Genomic DNA, 21,094 nt, shown 5'->3' with positions numbered 1-21,094 from the left:
AGAGAGCCATCTCTAGAGCCATAGAGCCATCTCTCTCTATGGCTCTGGCACTACCTAACAGACGGGTATGGTTTTGTAATACTCATCCATCCTCTCCAGTAGGCGGCAGTGTGATGGGCGCAATCACATGCACAGCTCAGAAGAAGAACCAACCTCAGAAGTGAAGGCGCAAAATCAAGTGCGCTAGCATCATTTGCTAGCAATCGTGAACTTACGACAGTATGGACTGGTAAATATTACATTTTACTACGACATTATTTGTGTATAAATGTTATCTGATTATTTTGGCTACTATATCTGGGTCGTGTGTTGGCCGAATTGTTATTATTGTTGTGAGAACGACTCCACATGTCATTTACACACTGAATAATATAAACACTCACGACAGAAAATAATAATTGTATTTTTTTTTTTACAAGGAAACATTATGTAATGTATTTTTTTCATGTAAATACAGTCACAAAACTCTACGTTAAGCAAAATAATAATAGTTAATATTTGTTTTGTTTTGACACAAGCATAACCAGTTGTTAGCTATATTCGCTATTTGATTATGTTTTACTTGAAGTTTGAGTTTATTTTATGTTTGGGTAAGTCATTTTAGATCTGTTTAGTATGATGGGTTAACACCGTTTAATGCAATTATAGTCTGGGGAGACAATCTGTGTTCAACAATATGTGTGAGTATATGACATAATGTAACACAATATCTTTATGCATGCATAGTAACATGTTATAATATTTTACATGTAATTATGGTGTCTCTGTATCCTGTGCAGGAATCAGACCTGGTTGAGTCCAGCGGTTCGGGACGCTGAGGTGACCCGGGCTGCCCGCAGAAAAAGTTCACACAAAAAAGTTGCATGTATCCTTACCAAGATCAAATACCATAAGTTATTTGTTTATATAGTGCTTTTATAGCTATAGTGTGAACGTAATTTAATGCAATGCTTTATACAATAATAAACAGGAAAATAACATTGCTAAAATCATAAAGGAGCTGTACAGAAGACAGAAATGGTGTCATAGGTTCTGTTTAGGTTTTTTTCTCATGGACACTTGTTAAATAGACATAATGTTAAACACTATCCATATCTCCTAAATTTGCTCTGGAAATATGTTCTAAACATGTAAGAAGGTTTGTTTTTTTCCTTGATTGTTTGTTCAGTCCCACTGGCACAGGATGAAACTCCTGGGACCAGCACTACCCCTGCTAGACCCCTACTGCGCCAAACACCTGGATCTCTCCTTAAACAGACATGTGAGTAAACAGTGTTTACTAGGGGTGTAATGGTACACAAAACTGACAGTTCGGTACGTACCTCGGTTTTGAAGTCACGGTTCGGTACGGATTAGGTACAGCAGTTTTACAAAATTGCTTTTTATTCATTTTTATTCAACAGTGGTTTAATGAAAAAAAATATGTGTCTGTCCTTAAATGAATTCAGTTATAACTAAAATTTTCTAAAAGATAATGCTGTAACAGGGCTCCAGACTAACTTTTTTCACTTGGAGCACAGTGGCCCCCAACTGAAAATTTTAGGGGCACAACCAGAAATTTTAGGGGCGCACACCGTAAATCAACATGCTAACCAAATCTACTAATTTCCACTGTATTACTAATAGGGATCGGTATCGTTAAGGTTTTAATGGTATTACTACTCTTACCGATACTGCTTATCGATCCGGTACTTTAACAGTATTCTTACCGGTTCTTTTTATTATCCTTTTTTTTTTTATATATATATAAAAAAATATAATTAAGAACATAATTAACATGGCTTTATAATCTGAAAAGTAAAATATATATAGCAAAAGAAACCGCAAAGTTTGAACAAAAATATAAAACATCTATTTGTAAATGGACCAGTGTGCAGGCATTCGGAAGGTCTGCTAACATTAATATTACAGTAAAGAACAAACCTACAAAGAAATCTAATAAAGTAATGAAATGTAAAATAACACTGCATAGTTTTCACTGTATAAATTGATAGATTAATGCTTATAAAAGCTAAAGTTATTAATTCAAGAGATGTGAATATTTTCTATTTGCCTTTTGTTCGATTCGAATTAATGGCTCAATCGTCAGCATGTTTATTAGACGCTTTAAGACCGATCAATGTAGAACTAATAATATCATATTCTCCTATTTCTCCAAACTATTTACGCCCATTTAAGATATAAACTGTTAAAATAACTACTCTCCAATCCGGTCAATTTGACACCAGCTATTTGTTGTTTATTTGTTTAGACGCGCACACAAAGCCTAAAATATTAACTGCAAGTCGGTCCATTTCGCAGCACACACACATAAGCCGCCTTGAAGTTAGAAACAGCGTCTCTTGCGCGGATTATTGTGCATTTAATAGCTCTTTATTATCACACACATCCCGCAGTTTAGCAACAGTATAGAGACTGCAGTTTACAACAATCACTGAATCTGACGTTTAGTTTAGGTTTAGGGAGAAATGACAGCGCAGCTGTGAAGGGAAGGATGTCGCGCTCGACGGAACACGGCTATAGGAATAGTTTTACCTCATATCATCTTTTTATAATTCTTGGAAGCCAAAATCGAAAATAAAATTAGATTAATATCACAGCACATCCCTAAAGTTTAAGCAGACTAAACTTCTGTGTAGTTCTCTTGGCCATCGTCACTCATTAAGCGGACTGAGGTGTTGTGTTCGCTGCAGCTCCACGTGAGAGAGCTCTCGCTCGCTTTCTCTCTCTCTCTCTCTCTTCTGGATTGCGAATGGCAAAAATGCATCACGGACAAATGATTTAATATTATCTCATATAGAAACGGCTGGCAAAGATAGAATTTGCCAGACATAACGTCTATCAATTATAATTAGTAAGTGTATTTTCTTAATTTATCCAGTACCGACAGCAGGCAAATTTACTGGTCGCACATGTGCGACTGGACGTAAAATTCAGTCGCACACTCTCAAATTTTAGTCGCAAAATGCGACCATTTAGTCGCACTCTGGAGCCCTGTGTAAACTATATAGGGAGCCCTTACTTACATATTGCTATTAAAGATTAACAACAGAGCCCAAACTATTTGCCTAAATTAATTTGCTATTTATTTTTAGATATAATAATCAACACTCATAAGCTTCACATAAGGCAGTTTTTGCATTAACATCTAAATCTAATTATTATTATTTTTTCTCCAATTCGTTGTTGAAATATAATCATTTAGTGGCTGTAATTTTCATGACAGGTTTATTTAAACATACATTAAATAAACAAGACATCACTAACAGGCTAAGTAGTATATAATGAATATATATAGGCTAATATAACGAATATATAGGCTAATATAGTGCATGTATTCAGTGAAAGAGTTAATCTCTCTAGTGAACTCACAACTGTGGACACTGAATGACTTCTGAGGTAAACGTGATTCTACATGACATTGTTTCATGGGCGTCGGAACCATTGTATGTGGGTGGGACAAGACCCACCCACTTTTTACGATCAATGATATTGGACCCACTCACTTTTATCGTCTCTAACATTTAGCACATGTCTGTTTACCTACCCCTAATCGATACACACTTATTATTAAACACATAATAGACGCTTTATTTCCACTTTTCTAATATTTTCTTAATTTGTATTGAAAATAAATGCCTTTCCGATTTGATATGTGATGGGAAAACGGAGAAGATAGATTTCGGCGAATGCGGGACTCGAACCGCAGGTCGGTTTGTGTCAAAACTAGATGACGTGCGTCTTACCCCTACACTATTGTCGCTTTCAATAGTATGGGGATTTACATACATTTCTCTTTCCCACCTATACGTTTACCACGTAAAGTGGTATATTTGTACTTAATGTAGTTGGCATCTACTCCAGTAAAAAATTTCTGAGGACCCACCCACATTTTTTTTGCTTCCGACGCCCATGCATTGTTTACAAGCTGTTTTATTGTCTTTCCACGGTTGAAACACTGATGGAGCAATTACACAACATATGATACTTTTCAGTAAGTTGTAATGTATCCTCAACATACCTTAAGATATTAATTTATGTTTATTCTTTAGGAAGAGATGATCGCGTTCACTCGCGCGCTGCCGCTTGAAGTTGAACTGATACGCGTCTATCAGTCACATCACATTATAGAGCGATAAAATGGACTGAATACTCAATATGTTCGTGTGGGAACTCGGATTGAAGTGTGTTCCACGCTTTAAACAAGCCGACGGTTAACTGTTAAAGATTGCATTCATAACCGTTCGGTACATGCGCGCACCGTACCGAAAGCCCTGTACCGAAACGGTTCAATACGAATACGTGTACCATTACACCCCTAGTGTTTACACTATACAGCCGCACAGTAAGAGTTGTGAGCTTACAATCAGAATTGATTATGTTGATATGTTAGCACGTCTGTCGTTGCTAAGCAACCATGAGCTGCACTCTACATGACGACGAGGAAGTTTCATCAAAGCATAAATGGAATTCCAACACAGAGAAGAAAAAAAATATTTATGGAGAGAAAAAAGAACCCCGTCCATTGATTCTTGTCACATGACATGCTTACAGCATTCTTAAAAGTTGGTATTCTTTATCTCACTGTGGTGTAGATGCACTTGCACAAAAACAGATTCAGTATTCGTCAATTTCTTTTGTGATATTTATTAATTTCATATATGTCTTTACTTTCTTTTTTATCAATTTAATGTGCCGCTGCTAAATAAAAGTATTAATTTCTTTTTTTAATCTTACCCGTTTTCAACATTGATAATATAATACGAAATTATTTAAGAAAGATTTCTGAAATATCATGTGACACTGAAGACTGAAGTAATGGCTGCTGAAAATTCAGCTTTGCATCACAGGGATAAATTACAGTTTAAAATATATTGCAATAGAAACCAGTTAATTTAAACTAATAATTTTTATCAAATAAATGCAGCTTTGGTGAGATTAATAGACTACTTTCAAAAGAATTAAAAAACCTTTAAACTTCTAAACTATATATATATGTATGTATGTATGTATGTATGTATGTATGTATGTATGTATGTATGTACCTTGTGGCCTGCTATCATTACAAAGACTATGCTCAAGCATCACATATATATGTATGTATGTGTGTGTGTGTGTGTGTGTGCGCGTATATATATATATATATATATATATATATATATATATATATATGTATATATATATATATATATATATATATATATATATGTATATATATATATATATATATATATGTATATATATATATATATATATATATGTATATATATATATATATATATGTATATATATATATATATATATATGTATGTATATATATATGTATATATATATATATATATATATATATATATATATATATATATATGTATATATATATATATGTATATATATATATGTATATATATATATATGTATATATATATATATATATATATATATATATATACGCGCGCACACACACACACATACATACATATATATGTGATGCTTGAGCATAGTCTTTGTAATGATAGCAGGCCACAAGGTACTGCAGTATAAAAAGAGATTAAAAAAGATTAAACTAACAAAATTATTTAAAAATAAATAAAGGAAGTGATTAAATTAAAAAATAAATTTATCAAAAAATATAAATTATAAAATCAACACTACATTACTCTAGTGAGTAGAAAAAAGCATAATCGGTTTTACACATTTATAAAAATACCTTTTCACAGTATATAAATTGAGTCTTAATACATGAATTATGAATTATACAGTTGACTTTTAAATTTTAGAATGGGGTGCCTTACCCGAGGATGTTCATATCCATCATTGTAGCATCCAAAAGAGTGAAAATCCTTTTTTTTATATATATATATTAAAACGTGTTACTTAAATTCTAAAGTTTGTTTACTGTTCTTTTCCTAGTTTTATGTTTGTGAAGAGTGATCTGTATTGATGCGCAGATATTTTTTTAAATCATGTGCAGTCACCCCAAAAAGTGCCCTCAGGAACCCAGATGTGTCGGCCATCCTCGGGACAGGAAGCAGAACTCCTCGCTTCGTAAACACACCCCGTACCAGAGGCAGTCTGAGCATGGTGAGTGCTCACAATTCATATGAACACAACAGCCTGTTTTTATCCTGACTACATATATTTTGCTTGTATGATATCAGTGGTAACTCTTTTGCTTGGTTCTTGTATGTTGACACTTCAGAACTTGGATGACAGTGATTGGACAAACAGTCTTTACCCATCTCCTCTGTCTGGGCTGGTGGACACCAGCTTCACTGATGATGTCAGCATGAGCGCTCTCATGCTAAAGGAAGATGATCCCGGAGAGGCTGGTGAATATTCATAAAAATCATCACAAATTAAATTATCAGTTTATTTATATAAGTTGAAGTTACAGCTCTCTCTTTCTTTCTCTCTCTCTCTCTCCCTTTTTTTCTCCCAGTGTCTCTCAGTTTGTTTCCTGAATTTCTGCAGTCATTTTTGCGTCATGCATCCACAGCTGTGTTTGATCTGTTAGAGGAATATGAGGCTCTCTGTCAGGACAAGGTACATACCTAGTAGTGCATAGACGGGGAATTTATTCATATTTTCGTTAACTTTTTCCCTGTCAAACACAGAATTTTCTCTATTTTCACTGTTATACGGTAGGGGCGGCGTTATTACGCATCTTCTGAATACAGAATCTTCTGAGTACAGAATCTCCTGATCAAAACACAGGCGAAGAAGACGCAAAAAAACCCCCAACATTAAACAACATATAAATCAAAACTATCTAATGTTACTGAATGAAATGTTGACCCAGAACGAGCTATAGGACTGTGGAAGTATTAGGGGTGTTGATGGACTCAATCTGCTCCATCTGTGTTTGATCATCGCTCTGAATCTGAACTGGATGTAGTCTTTGACAAAAACTTCCAAGATTTTTCTTAGCTTTTTGTTCAAAATGTAGTTTTTTTTAAGGAAACTTACCCATATTTAAGTGTTATTAAAAAAGGAATGCATGAAGCTAGAATACAACTTTTTTTTAATTTTTTTTTATTTTTTATTTTTTTAACCCTATGGGGCTCTTCGGTCATTTCTGACCGGAAAATGTTCTGTTTTGAAATTTTAAAAATCACTGCTTCATCGGAATGATATGAAACTTGGGGACTTTTCTAGCATTAGGTATGTAAACACGCACAAAAAATTGGGGTCATGATTCGAGCATGCTAACTGGTCGTGAAAAAAATAACCACCATAGGAAATTAATGGGAAATCTGCAAAAACACAAATGAACAGAAAAAAATCTAAAAATGTTTAACAACAAAACAAAATCTAAAACCTTATAATAAATAGTTTTTGAGATTTTTAAAAAATATATATATTCAAATCCACCCCCAAAAAAATCATTAAATGTGTTCAAAAGAGAACTAGTGAATTCTCAAGCCTCTCCATAGAGACCTCTAGTGATTACACCCATGGTTGCATGATTTCTTAAATAATTCCAAAAGAGGGTGCTAATCTGCCTTCAAAAAAAAATATTTTGAAGGCCTCTATTTTAACCTGAAATACTGCAATAATTAAAATAAAAAAAAAATTACAAAAAAAAAATTTGTATCATTTTCAATAGCAAAATTAGATCATAATTATTGCATAAATATTAAAAAATACCATCAAATCATCTCAAAATACAAAAAATTAAAAAGAAAAAATATTATTGAAGAAAAATAAATTGCATTGGTTTTACTGGGGTGGATGAAGTTTAATTTTTAGGTGTCTGGTCACTTATGACCGGGAAGACAACCAATGCAACCCCTAAACGAAGAGCACCAGAGGGTTAAAATCAGAGGGTCTGCTCTTTTTTTATATATATATATATAATATATAATATTCATACAACAAAATATTCTATGGGCATTACATTTTGGTGAAAATGATCAAAATAGTCTATGGGCATTACATTTTGGTGAAAATGATCAAAATATTCTATGGGCATTACATTTTGGTGAAAATGATCAATCATCTATATATATATTTTTAAATGCTGGCGGGGAAAGAGTTAATCAGGAAAGGAATGTTTTTGTTTTTTGAAAAACCTATAATTGTTTAAATGCTGGCATTTCAAGCTGAAAAAAAATCCTTACTTCACCTGTATTGTAGGTCAGTATGTTGCAGAAATTGGTTCTCCGTTCGGCCCCTGGTCAGCAGAAATCCTCCAAGACGGTCAGCATTACCTGGTTGCTGCAGCAAGAGATGGTGACCTGGAGACTCATCACATCCCTATACAGGTACAACACACTCATACAGGACTTACACTACCGTTAACGTCAGTAAGATTTTTTTTTTTAAGAAATTCATATTTTTATTCAGCAAGGATACATTAAATTGATCAAAAGTAACAGTAAAGACATTTATAATGTGTGCTTTTTTTTTTTAAATCAATGTCAAATAAATGCTGTTCTTTTGAACTTTCTGTTTTCAGCATTTATAACAATAAGAAATGTTTCTTGAGCACCAAATCATCATATTAGAATGATTTCTAAAGGATCATTTGACTGAAGACTGGAGTAATGATGCTGAAAATTCAGCTTTGCCATTACAGGAATAAATTACATTTTAACATATATTCAAATTGAAAACAATCATTTAAAAAAATTATTATATTTGACAATTTTACTGTAATTTTGATCAAATAAATGCCACCTTGTTGAACATTATTCTTTCAAGAACAAAAAAAAAAATCATACCGATCCCAGAAACATTAGAACGATAATGTATATGTGAATAAAAGTATTACTTGTTTGCTTACATATTGTTATAACTCTCTTAAACACAGAGACAGAGTCCAGACAGTTTTAGAAGAAGACATCATGATGGATATAACTGTAAGTGCTTGTGTGTTACACCAAAAGGTGTTTGGAGCCACACTTAAAAGTTAATGAGTGTCATTGCATTATATTACAAAATATCAAACACAAGCACAAGCACATTTTCAGACAAAACATTTCACAAAATGTAGCTTGCTAGGTTTGAAATGATTAAACAATGATATACTGTCCAAAATGAAGACAAACTGTGTTGAGAAACTTTCTTTATGTCACCACGTAGCATTGTTTTTATGCTGATGCCACTTGGTGTGATATTTTGTATCTATTGCAGTGACATTCACACATTAATTGTGACTTTAGCATCCATATTTATGGGGGCCACTGCATGTGAACTTGTGGTTGTGTTTTCTCTGGAGATGCCCAGTGAGAGTGAGAAGGCGGTAATGGAGCAGTTCTTCCAAAAAGACAGTATGGTGCGACAGAGCCAGGTAAACATGCATCCATTTACACCCATTCTGACGATTTCTGTGTTTATGAACACCTCCACTCAATATACGGTGTGTGTTTATCTAGCTGGTGGTTGATTGGTTGGAGAGTATAGCCAAAGATGAGATAGAAGACTTCTCTGATAACATTGAATACTACGCCAAATCTGTGTACTGGTAAGTAATATTACCACTTATTGAATATCTCAGATTTCAGAATAAAATTTAATCTGGTAAATCATTTATGGTGGATTGTTCATGTTAGGGAAAACACGCTCCATACCTTGAAGCTGAGGAGGAATCAGTCCAGCAGTGGTTTTAGCAGGCCGCTGGTCACAGAACTGGATCCTGATGCTCCCATCAGACAGAAGAGACCACTGGCAGACCTGGACCGAGAGGACGACTCTCGCCTGCTCAAAAACCTCTTCAACCTCATACGAGCTGGCATGACTGATGAGGTGTGTGTGTTGTCTGATACGGACTCTGTGTCATTTTGTAGTTGAGTAATGTAACTCTACAAAACAAAGTAATGTTTCACATTTGTAAATATTTTGGTCTGATCTCCAACATTAGGTATGTTTCAAAACTGAAAAAACTTTTGGTAACACTTTATTTTTGTATAAATGTGTATGTGTCCTGTGGCCTATATCTATAGTTACTAAATTAATTTCTTTAACAGAAAATGGTGCATAATTAATTACAAGTAACTAACACTAAACCTATAGTAACCACATGCTAGTTAATATTACTTACTATTTATTTGTGTAATGACACTGCAACTAGGACACATTAAAAAAAGTTTTGAACTTTGAACAACTACCTATGATTTTCTTTTGAAAAAAAATAGGGGAAAAAAAAGAAAAAAGTCAGCTATAAGAAGCAAAATATTGCCACACCTCAAAAGGAAACAATCACCAATGCACAATGTCCAATGCATTCAGTGTTAGGTGAGGTGAATAAGCAAAGAAAAGTGTCATCTCGGCCACAGAGCCAAAGGAGCGGAGGCTCTTATGAGTCACCCTGAAATGTATGACATGACATATATCAAGAAACTAATACATTTTTTAAGAGCTTTGAGAGAAATATCTGACATTTTAGATTATGTGGTGACTGCAGACAAGCCTAGACATTCTGCTCTGTTTAGGCAGGGTAGTGAATACTGAAAATGACACCATATATCTGTGTGTGTGTGTGTGTGTGTCTGTGTGTGTGTGTGTGTGTGTGTGTCTGTGTGTCTGTGTGTCTGTGTGTGTGTGTGTGTCTGTGTGTCTGTGTGTGTGTGTGTGTGTGTGTGTGTGTGTGTGTGTGTGTGTGTGTGTGTGTGTGTGTGTGTGTGTGTGTGTGTGTGTGTGTGTGTGTGTGTGTGTGTGTGTGTGTGTGTGTGTGTGTGTGTGTGTGTGTGTGTGTGTGTGTGTGTGTGTGTGTGTGTAGGCTCAGAGGCTATGTAAGCGCTGTGGTCAGGCCTGGCGTGCTGCCACTCTGGAAGGCTGGAAACTGTACCATGACCCCAACATCAACGGAGGTCAATACACATGCACCTACTAACCAACATTTAACTACATTTTACCTTTTTATGTTAAATTGGACTTGAAGGAATAGGATATTCATCCAGAAATGAACATTCTGTCATCATTAACTCACCTCATGTCGTTCCAAACCCATAAGACTTTCATTCATCTTCAAAACACAAATGAAGATATTTTTTAATGAAACCTGAGAAATGTATGTTCCTCCATTTGAAAGTTAATTTACCCAAAACTTTGACACTTTAGAAAGTTTTAAAGACATTGCAAATGCAATCTATATGAATCAAGTAGTTTAATCCAAGTATTTAAATTATGAACACTTTATATGATAAGTAAGGGATCAGGTACATCCAGCCTGTTGTAATCGCATAATAAACCTAGACAGGGTGATCATCATCAGGACCCTGACCCAGCTTTTCATTACATAAATAATTATGGGGATGAGATATTGATTTAAGATTAAACTGTTTTGAAATCTTATGTGTTAAGTATCTTATAATCCATTACAGTGATGTACACAGAACACCAAAACAATATTATAGTACTATTAATACTGATTTCATTTTCAATACAATCAATAAAAATAACAGACGCAAGGTGCGCTGTATGTCATTCAACATTGCTATTAAGGACAATTGTTATCGGGGAATAACACACCTCAAAATGTCAGGCATGGCCAATGATAATTAAGTATTCCAGTAAACAGTCTTTTTAATAAACAGATTAAATTTAGGCTTTCATTAACATATAAACATTGATCAATGCACATACATAGAGCACAACAAATATGGTAAATTGAAACTCAAATGCGCTTGCTTGACACGTGAGAACCAAGGATGTTCATATGGGTTCGGAAAGACATGAGTGTGAGTAAATGATGAAAGAATTTCCTTTTGATTAATTGTTTCAAATATGATCATATGTGTCCATTCATGTTATAACAGTCGTATGATTCAGTAGTATGCAATTGTCAGGGAATTTTAAAAATGTTTGCAAAACAGTCCATAAACATGCCTTTTTTTCCCCTAGTTATCAATATTTAATTATTTAGAAGTTCTTTGTGAATGCATTCTCTTAAAAAAAAATGTTTTTAATCCAGTGATCACAATCGAGACTTGGATATTATTGGTCAGGTGAAGTGAACACTGTTGATTTGTGTGTGTGTGTGTGTGTGTTTAGGAGGTGGAGAGCTTCAGCCAGTGGAGGGGAATCCTCATCGGAGTGTATGGAAGGTTTGCTGTTGGAGAATGGCAGAGGAGGTGAGGAAACTGTAGATCAGTGGTATACAACGGGGTGCTAGAGGTTCAGTAGGAAATTTGAGAAACTACTAAATGTTGCAAATGTATTTTTAACGTAAACGTAGTAATTTAAGATATTTTTATGAAATATTTTCAACACTTCAAAACTGTTTTGAAACAATTTATTTTAAAGGGCTGTACAAATGAATTTGAATTTAATCAAAATGACATTAAATGATTTTGTGCAAAAAATGTGTTGTCTTTTATCATTGCACTCTTACTAATTTTCTCACACAGTATAAATATATTTTTATACATGAAAATACATACAGTAGCTGCCTTATAAGGGAAACATTGTATTTAGGGGTTCTTAGCACAAAAAAGTTTGAAGACCTTTGCTTTGTCAGGATAAAAGTCTCAGGAAATTAAAATTAAAAATGAAATGAAATGTCTGTGAATGTCTCAGTCATTTATTTGTTGTTCTGATTTAGATTCTACTTTGTTTTGCTGTTTCAGGAGCAGTTCAACAGATATGAACGAGCCATCTATGCTGCACTGAGTGGAAACCTCAAACAGGTCAATAACCGTCCATCCATTCTTACACTATTTCTTTCCTCTTGATTTTAGTCATTATTTGAATATGTCCTTATGTCCTGCAGCTGTTACCCGTGTGTGAGTCGTGGGAGGATACAGTCTGGGCTTATTTCCGCGTGATGGTGGACACTCTGGTAGAGCAGGAGATCTGTTCTTCTGGTCTGGGCAGTGAGGAGCTGGAGGAGTTGCCCAGAGAGTTCCTGGAGACCAAGTACGACTTTAAACACATTCTCATGTACATCATATTAAAGGTCCTGTTCTTCGTGATCCCATTTTTCAAACTTTAGTTAGTGTGTAATGTTGCTGTTAGAGCATAAATAATACCTGTAAAATTATAAAGCTCAAAGTTCAATGCCAAGCGAGATATTTTATTTAACAGAAGTTCCCTTTCAAAGCCTACAGCGAACGGCCGGTTTGGACTACATCCCTGTACGCCCTGCTTTAATGACGTCAGTAGAGCAGTTTGTTGACTAACCTCCGCCCACAAGAATATGCAAAAAAGGGGGCGTGGTCTTTTTGCTCTCCCACGTGGAGAAGAGGAAGTGTTGCGTTCGGTTACATTCGTAGAGTGTTTGTCGCCATGTCGTCGAGACGCTGTTATTTTCATCCCGGAGTCAAATCACCTTTGTTTGGCCTTCAGGGGCTGTAGTTTGAGCACATGCATCTCCCCGTTATGGTAAGAGGCGTGACCTTTCCGGGCAACGTGCCCTAAGCTGCTGTCGAATCACAACACGGGAACCGCTGGCACAATCAGAACTCGTTACGTATTTCTGAAGGAGGGACTTCATAGAACAGGGAAATCCTCAAGCCATTTTTAGGACAGTGAAAACTGCGGTATACAGATAAGTAAATTGTGTGAAAAATACTGTTTTTTTACACGCGAAACATGAACACGTTATATTGCACACTGTAAACACAATCAAAGCTTCAAAAAAAAGGAAAAACGGGACCTTTAATTAATGTGCTTCTCCACGAAATGATTGATTCTATTCCTTTTTCAGTTGGACTTTGGAGAAAGTCTTTGAAGAGCTTCAAGCAACAGAATCCAAAGTAAGGATGAATAAATGAGGTAACAGACTAAACAGATTGAAATGTCTCTTTTCTGATCTTGCACAAATGTTTTATTTTGACAGAGGGTTCTGGATGCAACCAAGGAGCATTACCATGTGATTCAGAAGTTTGTCATTCTTGGAGATCTTGATGGTATGCTTTGAGAACATATTTTGAGGGATCTTGCTTTATTTTTTCCTTTGAAAAAGAAAAACTATTTGATGTCCACTGAACTTGTGTTGAAAGGTCTTCTGGAGGAGCTCAGTGATTGGTTGGGAAGAAGTACTTCTTTGCCAGCTCATCTGTTGCGCTTCATGTCACATTTAGTGCTGTTTTATCGCAGCTTGGGCATGCAGCTCAAGGTACGTACACATACGCGTGTTTTAGATTGTATTGCTCTTCATGTGTCTAGCTAATTATTGTTTAGAGAAAAACATTAAAATGTTTGAAAGTCATTGATTGGTTTGATCTGTCTTTGTCAGGAGGAGGTGTGTGTAGATATCCTGAAGGCCTACATCTCTCTGTTAGTGAAGGAGAAGCAGGTGGATCTCATTGCGTTCTATGTCAGTCATCTTCCTTCTGACATGGCCGTGTCACAATACGCTCAGTTCCTGGAGGAAGTCACTGAGACTGAGCAGCGCAAACACTGTCTGGACCTGGCAACTCAAGCAGGTGAGGTCAAAGAGTCTTGCATTATGGCGAAAGGGGTTTATTTTGCGGTAATGACAGACTCTAGGCCCCGATGTACTCACAGCGTGAAAAGTTTTTTGTTTTTTTTGTTCTTTGTTTAGGGGTAAAAAGAAGTTTGCAGCAGTATGCTGTTAGAAAATATCCTGACGCTGCTGAGAGCGGTTTAGATGAATATGTAAATATGTGCTGAACGCTTTCCTCTAACAAAATAAAAACAAAACAAAAGTGACACCAGTGAGAAAACAGCGGTTAAGAAAGCATCTGATTCTGATCATAGCGATGTGGATGTTTGCACGAGCTCTGCAATTCGGCCGTCAAGTAAAGTCAAGTCACATTTATTTATATAGCACTTTAAAGATAACTTTTTTAGTTCGCTCAAAAATGATAATTCTGTCATTAATTACTCACCCTTCATGTCGTTCCAAACCCATAAGACATTTGTTCATCTTCATAACAAATTAAGATAATTTTAATGAAATCTGAGAGCTCTCTCTCCCGCCATTGACAGCGAATGTCAACGAAATTAACACTGCTTTCTGGGGCTTGAAAGTGGTAGTTGCATTTTTTTCACAGATGAAAACGAGTTGATAACTAATCAACGCACATTAATCTCCAACGCACATTCACGCAACAACTTCTGCTCTCGCTTCATATTGTATGTGTCCTTGTGCTCTCGTGGAAAACTTGTTGGAGGACACAATTTTAACAAAACAGCTTTTCAGTATTATACATGAAAAAACTGTGTCAGTTCCTCAACAGATTAAATTAACCAGAGAAGATTTCCATGTCAAAGCTCATGAGCCCATCTACCTATTGCATCATCGCCATGAACCAATGTTTGCCAGCCGGAGCTAACTTTTCTAGAAATTTCGCTTTGGAATTTCAACTGTTTTGAACTCTCAAAATGACCTCTAAATTAACTTTTTTTTGGTCTGATTTTGTTCAAAATGACGTCATACCAGTTTGTTCGTCATTGATTTAGCTTGAAGTATATTGGGGTCTTCACTGTACATTACTTTGGTATTACATGCTTATTATAAATTATGTTTATGCTTTGTGGTGTTTAGGTTTGGACGTTCCATCGATCACAAAAACTGTAGTTGAGACCATCAGAGAGAGAGACACAGATGAGTTTGCCCACCATGACCTGACCCCTGCTCTGGATACAGCAACTACAGTGGTACAAATGAACTGTTAACTGTTTTAATTGATAAAACTATAACTAATTACCAATAGAATAAACTGAAAACTCTTCATCTGTTCACACAGGAGGATCAGCAGAAGATTGATGTCATTGACTGGCTGGTGTTTGATCCCGCCCAGCGAGCTGAAGCCCTTAAACAGAGCAATGCCATCATGAGGAAGTTCTTAGGTGAGACTTTTACAGCTAAATTATTGTATTAAGATGTAATTGAGTTGTAATTGATACTTTTATATTCTGTAATTGATTTTATATTTCGATTTTAGAATTGATTTTTGTTTATAAAATGTATTGTTTACAATGAAAAAACTATAATTTATCCTTATTTTATATTTATATTTTAAATTATTTTTCTGTTCTTAATACCATTAGATTTGAAGAATTTGTTGTGGAAACTAAAATAGATGTTTATAATGTTTGTAAATTATTAATTTTATTTACTGGTATTTTACTGTGTTTTCTCTCTCAACAATAGAGTTTTGACCCTATGCAACTTATATTTTGGTGCAACATATTTTCCAGAAAATACATTAGTTTATACCGCAATAATTGAAATGTGTTTATTCATAGTTTCAGTCACGTGACTGTCGCGGTGCCCTGAAGGGCAAAACAGCCATAAAACTGCAGCACAAGCCTGTCAATTTTCCATCTAAAAACAAAAATCAAGGATTTGTTGATCTGGGTTTTATGTTAAATCGAGTTGTGTTGCACCCTTTAATTTTAAACACAGATTAACTATGCAGAAAGACTGTTAGAATTAAAGGGCAGATCAAGCAGGTGGAGGGTGAACCGACGCCAGGCTTAAAAATCCTTATTAGTGCAACCATACCCTTAAAGGGCTGTAATGTAATGAAACAGTGATATTAAAAGATCAAATTCAGTTTACACCTTTTTGATGATGCATACTATATACATTTTCGAGCAGATGAGCCCAGATATGAACGCAATGCATTTTCTTTATAATGGTTTTCGATGGAAAAAAAAACGTTTAACGAGAAACCTTGTGTTGTATTTATATTCTGTATTCATTTGCTTGCCCATACAAAGTATGCATAATCAATAAGTTGTATATTGAATTTGGTCTTGTAATATCACTGTCTTACCACATTAGGACTTACTACAAACCTGATAAAAATGACTGGTGGGCAATGGAGGAAAGCCTTGTTTTGCCCTCCAGGTGGACGTTCCTATAATGGCGTGATGTCACGTGAAAACTATGAATAGCTTTGTTTGTTCGATTCAAAGCATTGTCTTTTATTTATTCACATCTAATGTTTTTCTTTTGCCATAGCATCTAAGAAGCATGATGCAGCTAAAATGGTCTTTGCCAAAGTGCCGGAAGATTCCATGCGGGAGATCTACCGACAATGGGAGGAGCAGGGCATGGACACGCCCCTTCCCGCTGAAGAGCAGAATGCTATTCGAGAGCATCTGTGCATCCGTGCCTATCTGGTGAGAAGCAGCATCTTTGTGCAACACTGATTTGTTTGTCACTTTAATGAACATACAATACAGTTTAGAAGTTTGGAACAATTAATATTTTTTTAATATTTTTGAAATAAATCTTTTATTATTACTTCTGAAGGATCATGTGACACCGAATAAATAATATTTTGTGTACAAATGTTTTGCAATACTACTGTTTTTACTGTATTTTTGATCAAATAAATGCAGAATTGGTGATCATAAGGGACATGAGAAACATTAAAAAAAATGTTATTTATTCCCACCCTCGCAGGAAGCTCATGAAGCATTTAATGAGTGGTTCAAGCACATGAACTGCCCTCCGGTGAAACCCACAGCACCTGCTCAAGCAAAGTTTACAGAGAAGGTGGCCCATGAGATGAAAGAAGCTGAGTACAAGGTCAGAACAGGACATCCACACACTGCTTACTACTATTCTGTAGTGAACACTTCTAACTTTGATCGTTAATGGCTTTTCTTTTTCACTTCTTCCAGATGGAGTATGAGAACTGGCAGGGGCGTCTGGGAGCACTGACTGAGGATGTGAAGGAGAGGATATATAATGTTCTGCTGTTTGTAGATGGAGGATGGATGGTGGATGTCAGAGAGGTGAGTAGGTTCCATATTGATTTATAGCTTTGATAAACATTATAACTGTCAGATCAGAGTCATTTATAACTAGGACTGTCACGATTCCTTGATTAAATTCAAGTACTCGATTTTAAAAAATCCTTGATTGGAATTTACCTGTGTTGAGTAACCGGCAAAATACCGGAAGTGGTGCATTCCAGAGACGAGAATCCATGAACTGCATTATTAGACCATTTTCTAAGGCTGCACAATGTATTAACTTTTTTAAAACCATACTATAGCATTGTACTATTGTGAATTCACCAAGGCATACCCTACGGGTTATATATATAATAATATGCTTTATTTACATGCGTGTAGGTTACATGTGTCTCAGAGCAGCTCCGTTCACAGTAAATGCTGCTCTATATGAACTGATATCATTGCATATGTTGTGAGGTTTGTGTTGCTTATAACATTCATCTGGGAATGCAATGTTTGCCATTTCATCAGATCTGTAAGGTAAATCATTTATAAACCTACGCCAATACGGGAGAATACATCAATATGTTTCTAAATATGTGAGCTGTTCGTCGCAGTTTCAAAATAAAAGTCTAAGCCCTTGCTCTGAGTTTCATTCTTGTTCAAAAAATGACAGTGGCTGTAGCATTTCTATAGTTAAGAAGTGGCCAAATAAAGATTAAGATTAAGTAAACATTTGAATTAAATGTTGTTTGTCTAAAGCCCAGGACACACTGCACGATTTTCAGCTGTCCCAGACAAAAGATTGCCATCGTGAAACCGTCGTGGCGATTTCTGTGATCGTGTCTCCTAATCGGTGGTCCTATGTCGCACAATGAGAGAGGTTCAAAGACGGCCATTGTCAGTCTTGAGACCATAGATAGCCTACGACAATTTTGTGACTGTCAGAAATTCAGCATGATCACCGCAGTGTCTACTGACCAGCCAATAAAAATGCGACATGAAATCAATGTGACATGGCTCTAAAACTGCTTACCTTGAGCTATTTTCCCTTCGTCTTTTGTGGCGTCCTCTTTTTTTCAGCACACATAAAAACTAAAACTGCCAAAGTGTGATTCATCATGGTCTTTTTGTTTACCATTAGCGAATACTGATGACGTTTTATTCTACTATAGAAACTTACATCTTAGCCTACGCGTCAATAGGAGTCATCATCGTACAGTCTACATAAAAAAACTACCCAAGTTTAATAGATCCATGTCGCACAGTGTGATTTGTAATGATCTTATACGATTGCTAATATTTAAACAAGGATTTGATCTGCTGTAAAGTGTAACAACACCAGGCTCTCTCTGCAGGCATTTTTTATAATACATAATGTTCAGAAGTTGATTGTTTATATTATGTATATTGTGCGTTTTAACAGTGTTGTTCTATGAAACTTGCATTTGATACTTTCTTTGAATCTAATATTACTGCTTTTTAATATATATGTATTTTAAGTAATTTTAAAGGCTTAGTTCTTTGCTTGGGTCTATTTTTTTTTATCACCCAATAAGATTACTCAATTACCATAAATAATCATTAGTGACTGCCCTATTTATAACCTTAAATAATTGAATATATATCATATATTTACTAAATTCATTTTGTTTTATAATAATTTTAAATTGAACAAATTCATTTTTGGATTGTAGTATGTTCAGAATTAGCTGAATGTGTGTTTTTGCAGGAAGCAGAGGAAGACTCTGATCGCACTCATCAAATGGCTCTGCTGCGGCGTTTGTGTCTGCCCATGATGTCGTTCCTTCTGCTAACCGTACTGCAGCGCACTGAACGCCACCAGGAGAGTCTGCGTCTGGCTGACATCATCGCATCTGACCAACACAGACTATATGAGGTGTGGCATCTAAACCTTTTAGAGAATGATTGTGAATGTAGACATGAAAAGTGTTTCTCTTTTTAAATTACCATAAGTGGTGAAAGTAAATGCATTTGTGTGTTGTTTTAGGGTGTTTTCACACTTGGTCCTTTTCAGGGGCCTGAGCGTGGTTTGCGTGATTTTTGGCCCATATGTGAACACTCCAAATGATCTCAGTTCACATAACTTCATTCTCACTTCATTTAGGTTTCACATAATCAGGTGGTTTTGTCTTAAGTCAATATAAACATCTGCATTACAAGCCTAATATAAGAATCAGTCGAGTAGCCTACGTCATACAGTGAAGAATATGCATTTTTTGCTTGAATGGTGTTTTTAGGCATACCTAATCTACCTGGAAATTTTAAAGCAGTTTATTTAATTTGCGTCTTTTTTATTATTTTATTGTATTGTTTATTTTTTGTATTTTGATGTTACCATTGCCTTCTGCAATAAAAAAAACATTTTTGTGTAAAAACATAAACAACTCAATTCAACAGCATTTTTAGCAATGTAATAATAATAATAATAATAATAATAATAATCTTTACAAACAAATATCTTGGTTACTGAGGCACAAACAATGTAAGTGAATGGGGTCAAATGTTGAAGGCCACAAGGTCAGCCATCAAATACTGAACAGGACTTGATCCAAAAAGCAACAGTATGAACACAAAGGGGTCTGAGACCACATTCCTACTAAAGTGGACCAAAAAAGGATCTGAGTCCTCTTTCAGGTACAGGGACAGTGTGAACGTGAAGAGGACTGAGTCCTTTTTTACTTGGTTCACCTCTTGGTCCACTTAAAGGAGTCTGAGTTTGGTTATTTTAAAGAGGACCCAAGTGTGAAAACACCCTTAAAGTAAAGCTATTTATGTGATCTGAACTTTCTGTCTCTGTCAGGTTTTCTCTAAAGAGGAGCTACAGAAGTTTCTCCTGAAGATGAGAGAATCATCTCTACTTTTGCTGGATAAAGGCCTGGATCCACTTGGATATGAGATTCAGCCCTAGACACTGTTTTCTCATGCTGTTTATGTCCTCAGTCCTGTTTTGGAAGAAAATTGAGCTTAGTAATTTTGTATTTGAATAAAGATTGGTTGCTTGTTTAGCTACAGATGTATTTTTTTATGAGTCACACGGATTTTTAAAGTATTTCTTCCTCTAAAAAAAAATTGTATTTACAGTAACAGGTTTAGGATTTTCATAGTTAGAGAAACAACTTGGTATGTTTTCAATCCATATATATTAATTAATTATAACGCTATACACACTCATTCATACATACATACAACATATTTTACGAGTTTTAATTTCAATTTATTGTAGATAAGAACTTGACTGCATTTTAGTGATATATTGTTCGCTGTAGGCTACTTAAATTCAGCGATGTTTTTTTTTCTTTTCTTTAAACATACACTGACTATCGTAAGAAATCGCTCCAAACGATTCAGTGCGTGAGTGAGCTGTCCGAATCATCCAGACTGAACCGATTCAGACCGGTTTGCTAACCCTTGTTATGTCCATAGACCTATGCTTATGTCCGTTTCATTGAAAAGAACCGTTAAAATG

At 35.3% G+C, this 21,094-nt stretch overlaps 1 protein-coding gene across 3 annotated transcripts; it reads left to right on the top strand.

The window, feature by feature from the left end:
- Positions 1-97: 97 nt before the first annotated feature.
- LOC307126806 (nuclear pore complex protein Nup107-like) lies at positions 98-20,638 on the top strand. 3 transcript variants are annotated; one of them, XM_079817518.1, is made up of 27 exons: positions 139-229; positions 649-680; positions 780-865; positions 1,169-1,261; positions 5,972-6,081; positions 6,200-6,329; positions 6,440-6,543; positions 8,137-8,264; positions 8,813-8,861; positions 9,221-9,292; positions 9,378-9,466; positions 9,555-9,747; positions 10,721-10,811; positions 11,995-12,074; positions 12,570-12,629; positions 12,713-12,858; positions 13,649-13,697; positions 13,781-13,850; positions 13,944-14,059; positions 14,180-14,369; positions 15,455-15,567; positions 15,657-15,759; positions 16,880-17,040; positions 17,327-17,452; positions 17,548-17,661; positions 19,337-19,504; positions 20,429-20,638. In XM_079817518.1, the coding sequence occupies exons 5-27, from the start codon at positions 6,079-6,081 to the stop codon at positions 20,534-20,536; spliced, it is 2,463 nt and encodes an 820-aa protein (XP_079673644.1). In that variant the 5' UTR covers positions 139-229; positions 649-680; positions 780-865; positions 1,169-1,261; positions 5,972-6,078; the 3' UTR covers positions 20,537-20,638. The 3 variants fall into 3 exon arrangements, with proteins under 3 accessions (XP_079673643.1, XP_079673644.1, XP_079673645.1); XM_079817517.1 differs by lacking the exon at positions 649-680 and having other exon boundaries at positions 98-229; XM_079817519.1 differs by lacking the exon at positions 649-680 and having other exon boundaries at positions 139-219.
- Positions 20,639-21,094: the final 456 nt, after the last annotated feature.

The sequence above is a fragment of the Gobio gobio genome (assembly GCF_949357685.1).
Source record: "Gobio gobio genome assembly, chromosome: 5".
NCBI classification, from domain to species: domain Eukaryota; kingdom Metazoa; phylum Chordata; class Actinopteri; order Cypriniformes; family Gobionidae; genus Gobio; species Gobio gobio.
Note: the sequence above shows the minus strand (reverse complement) of the source record. Positions and strands in the feature narration are given on the sequence as shown.

Coding starts and splice junctions, on each gene's coding strand:
- LOC307126806 (XM_079817517.1), top strand. Junction 14,060..14,179: donor GCTTGGGCATGCAGCTCAAG/GTACGTACACAT, acceptor TGTCTTTGTCAG/GAGGAGGTGTGTGTAGATAT. Junction 14,370..15,454: donor GGACCTGGCAACTCAAGCAG/GTGAGGTCAAAG, acceptor TGTGGTGTTTAG/GTTTGGACGTTCCATCGATC.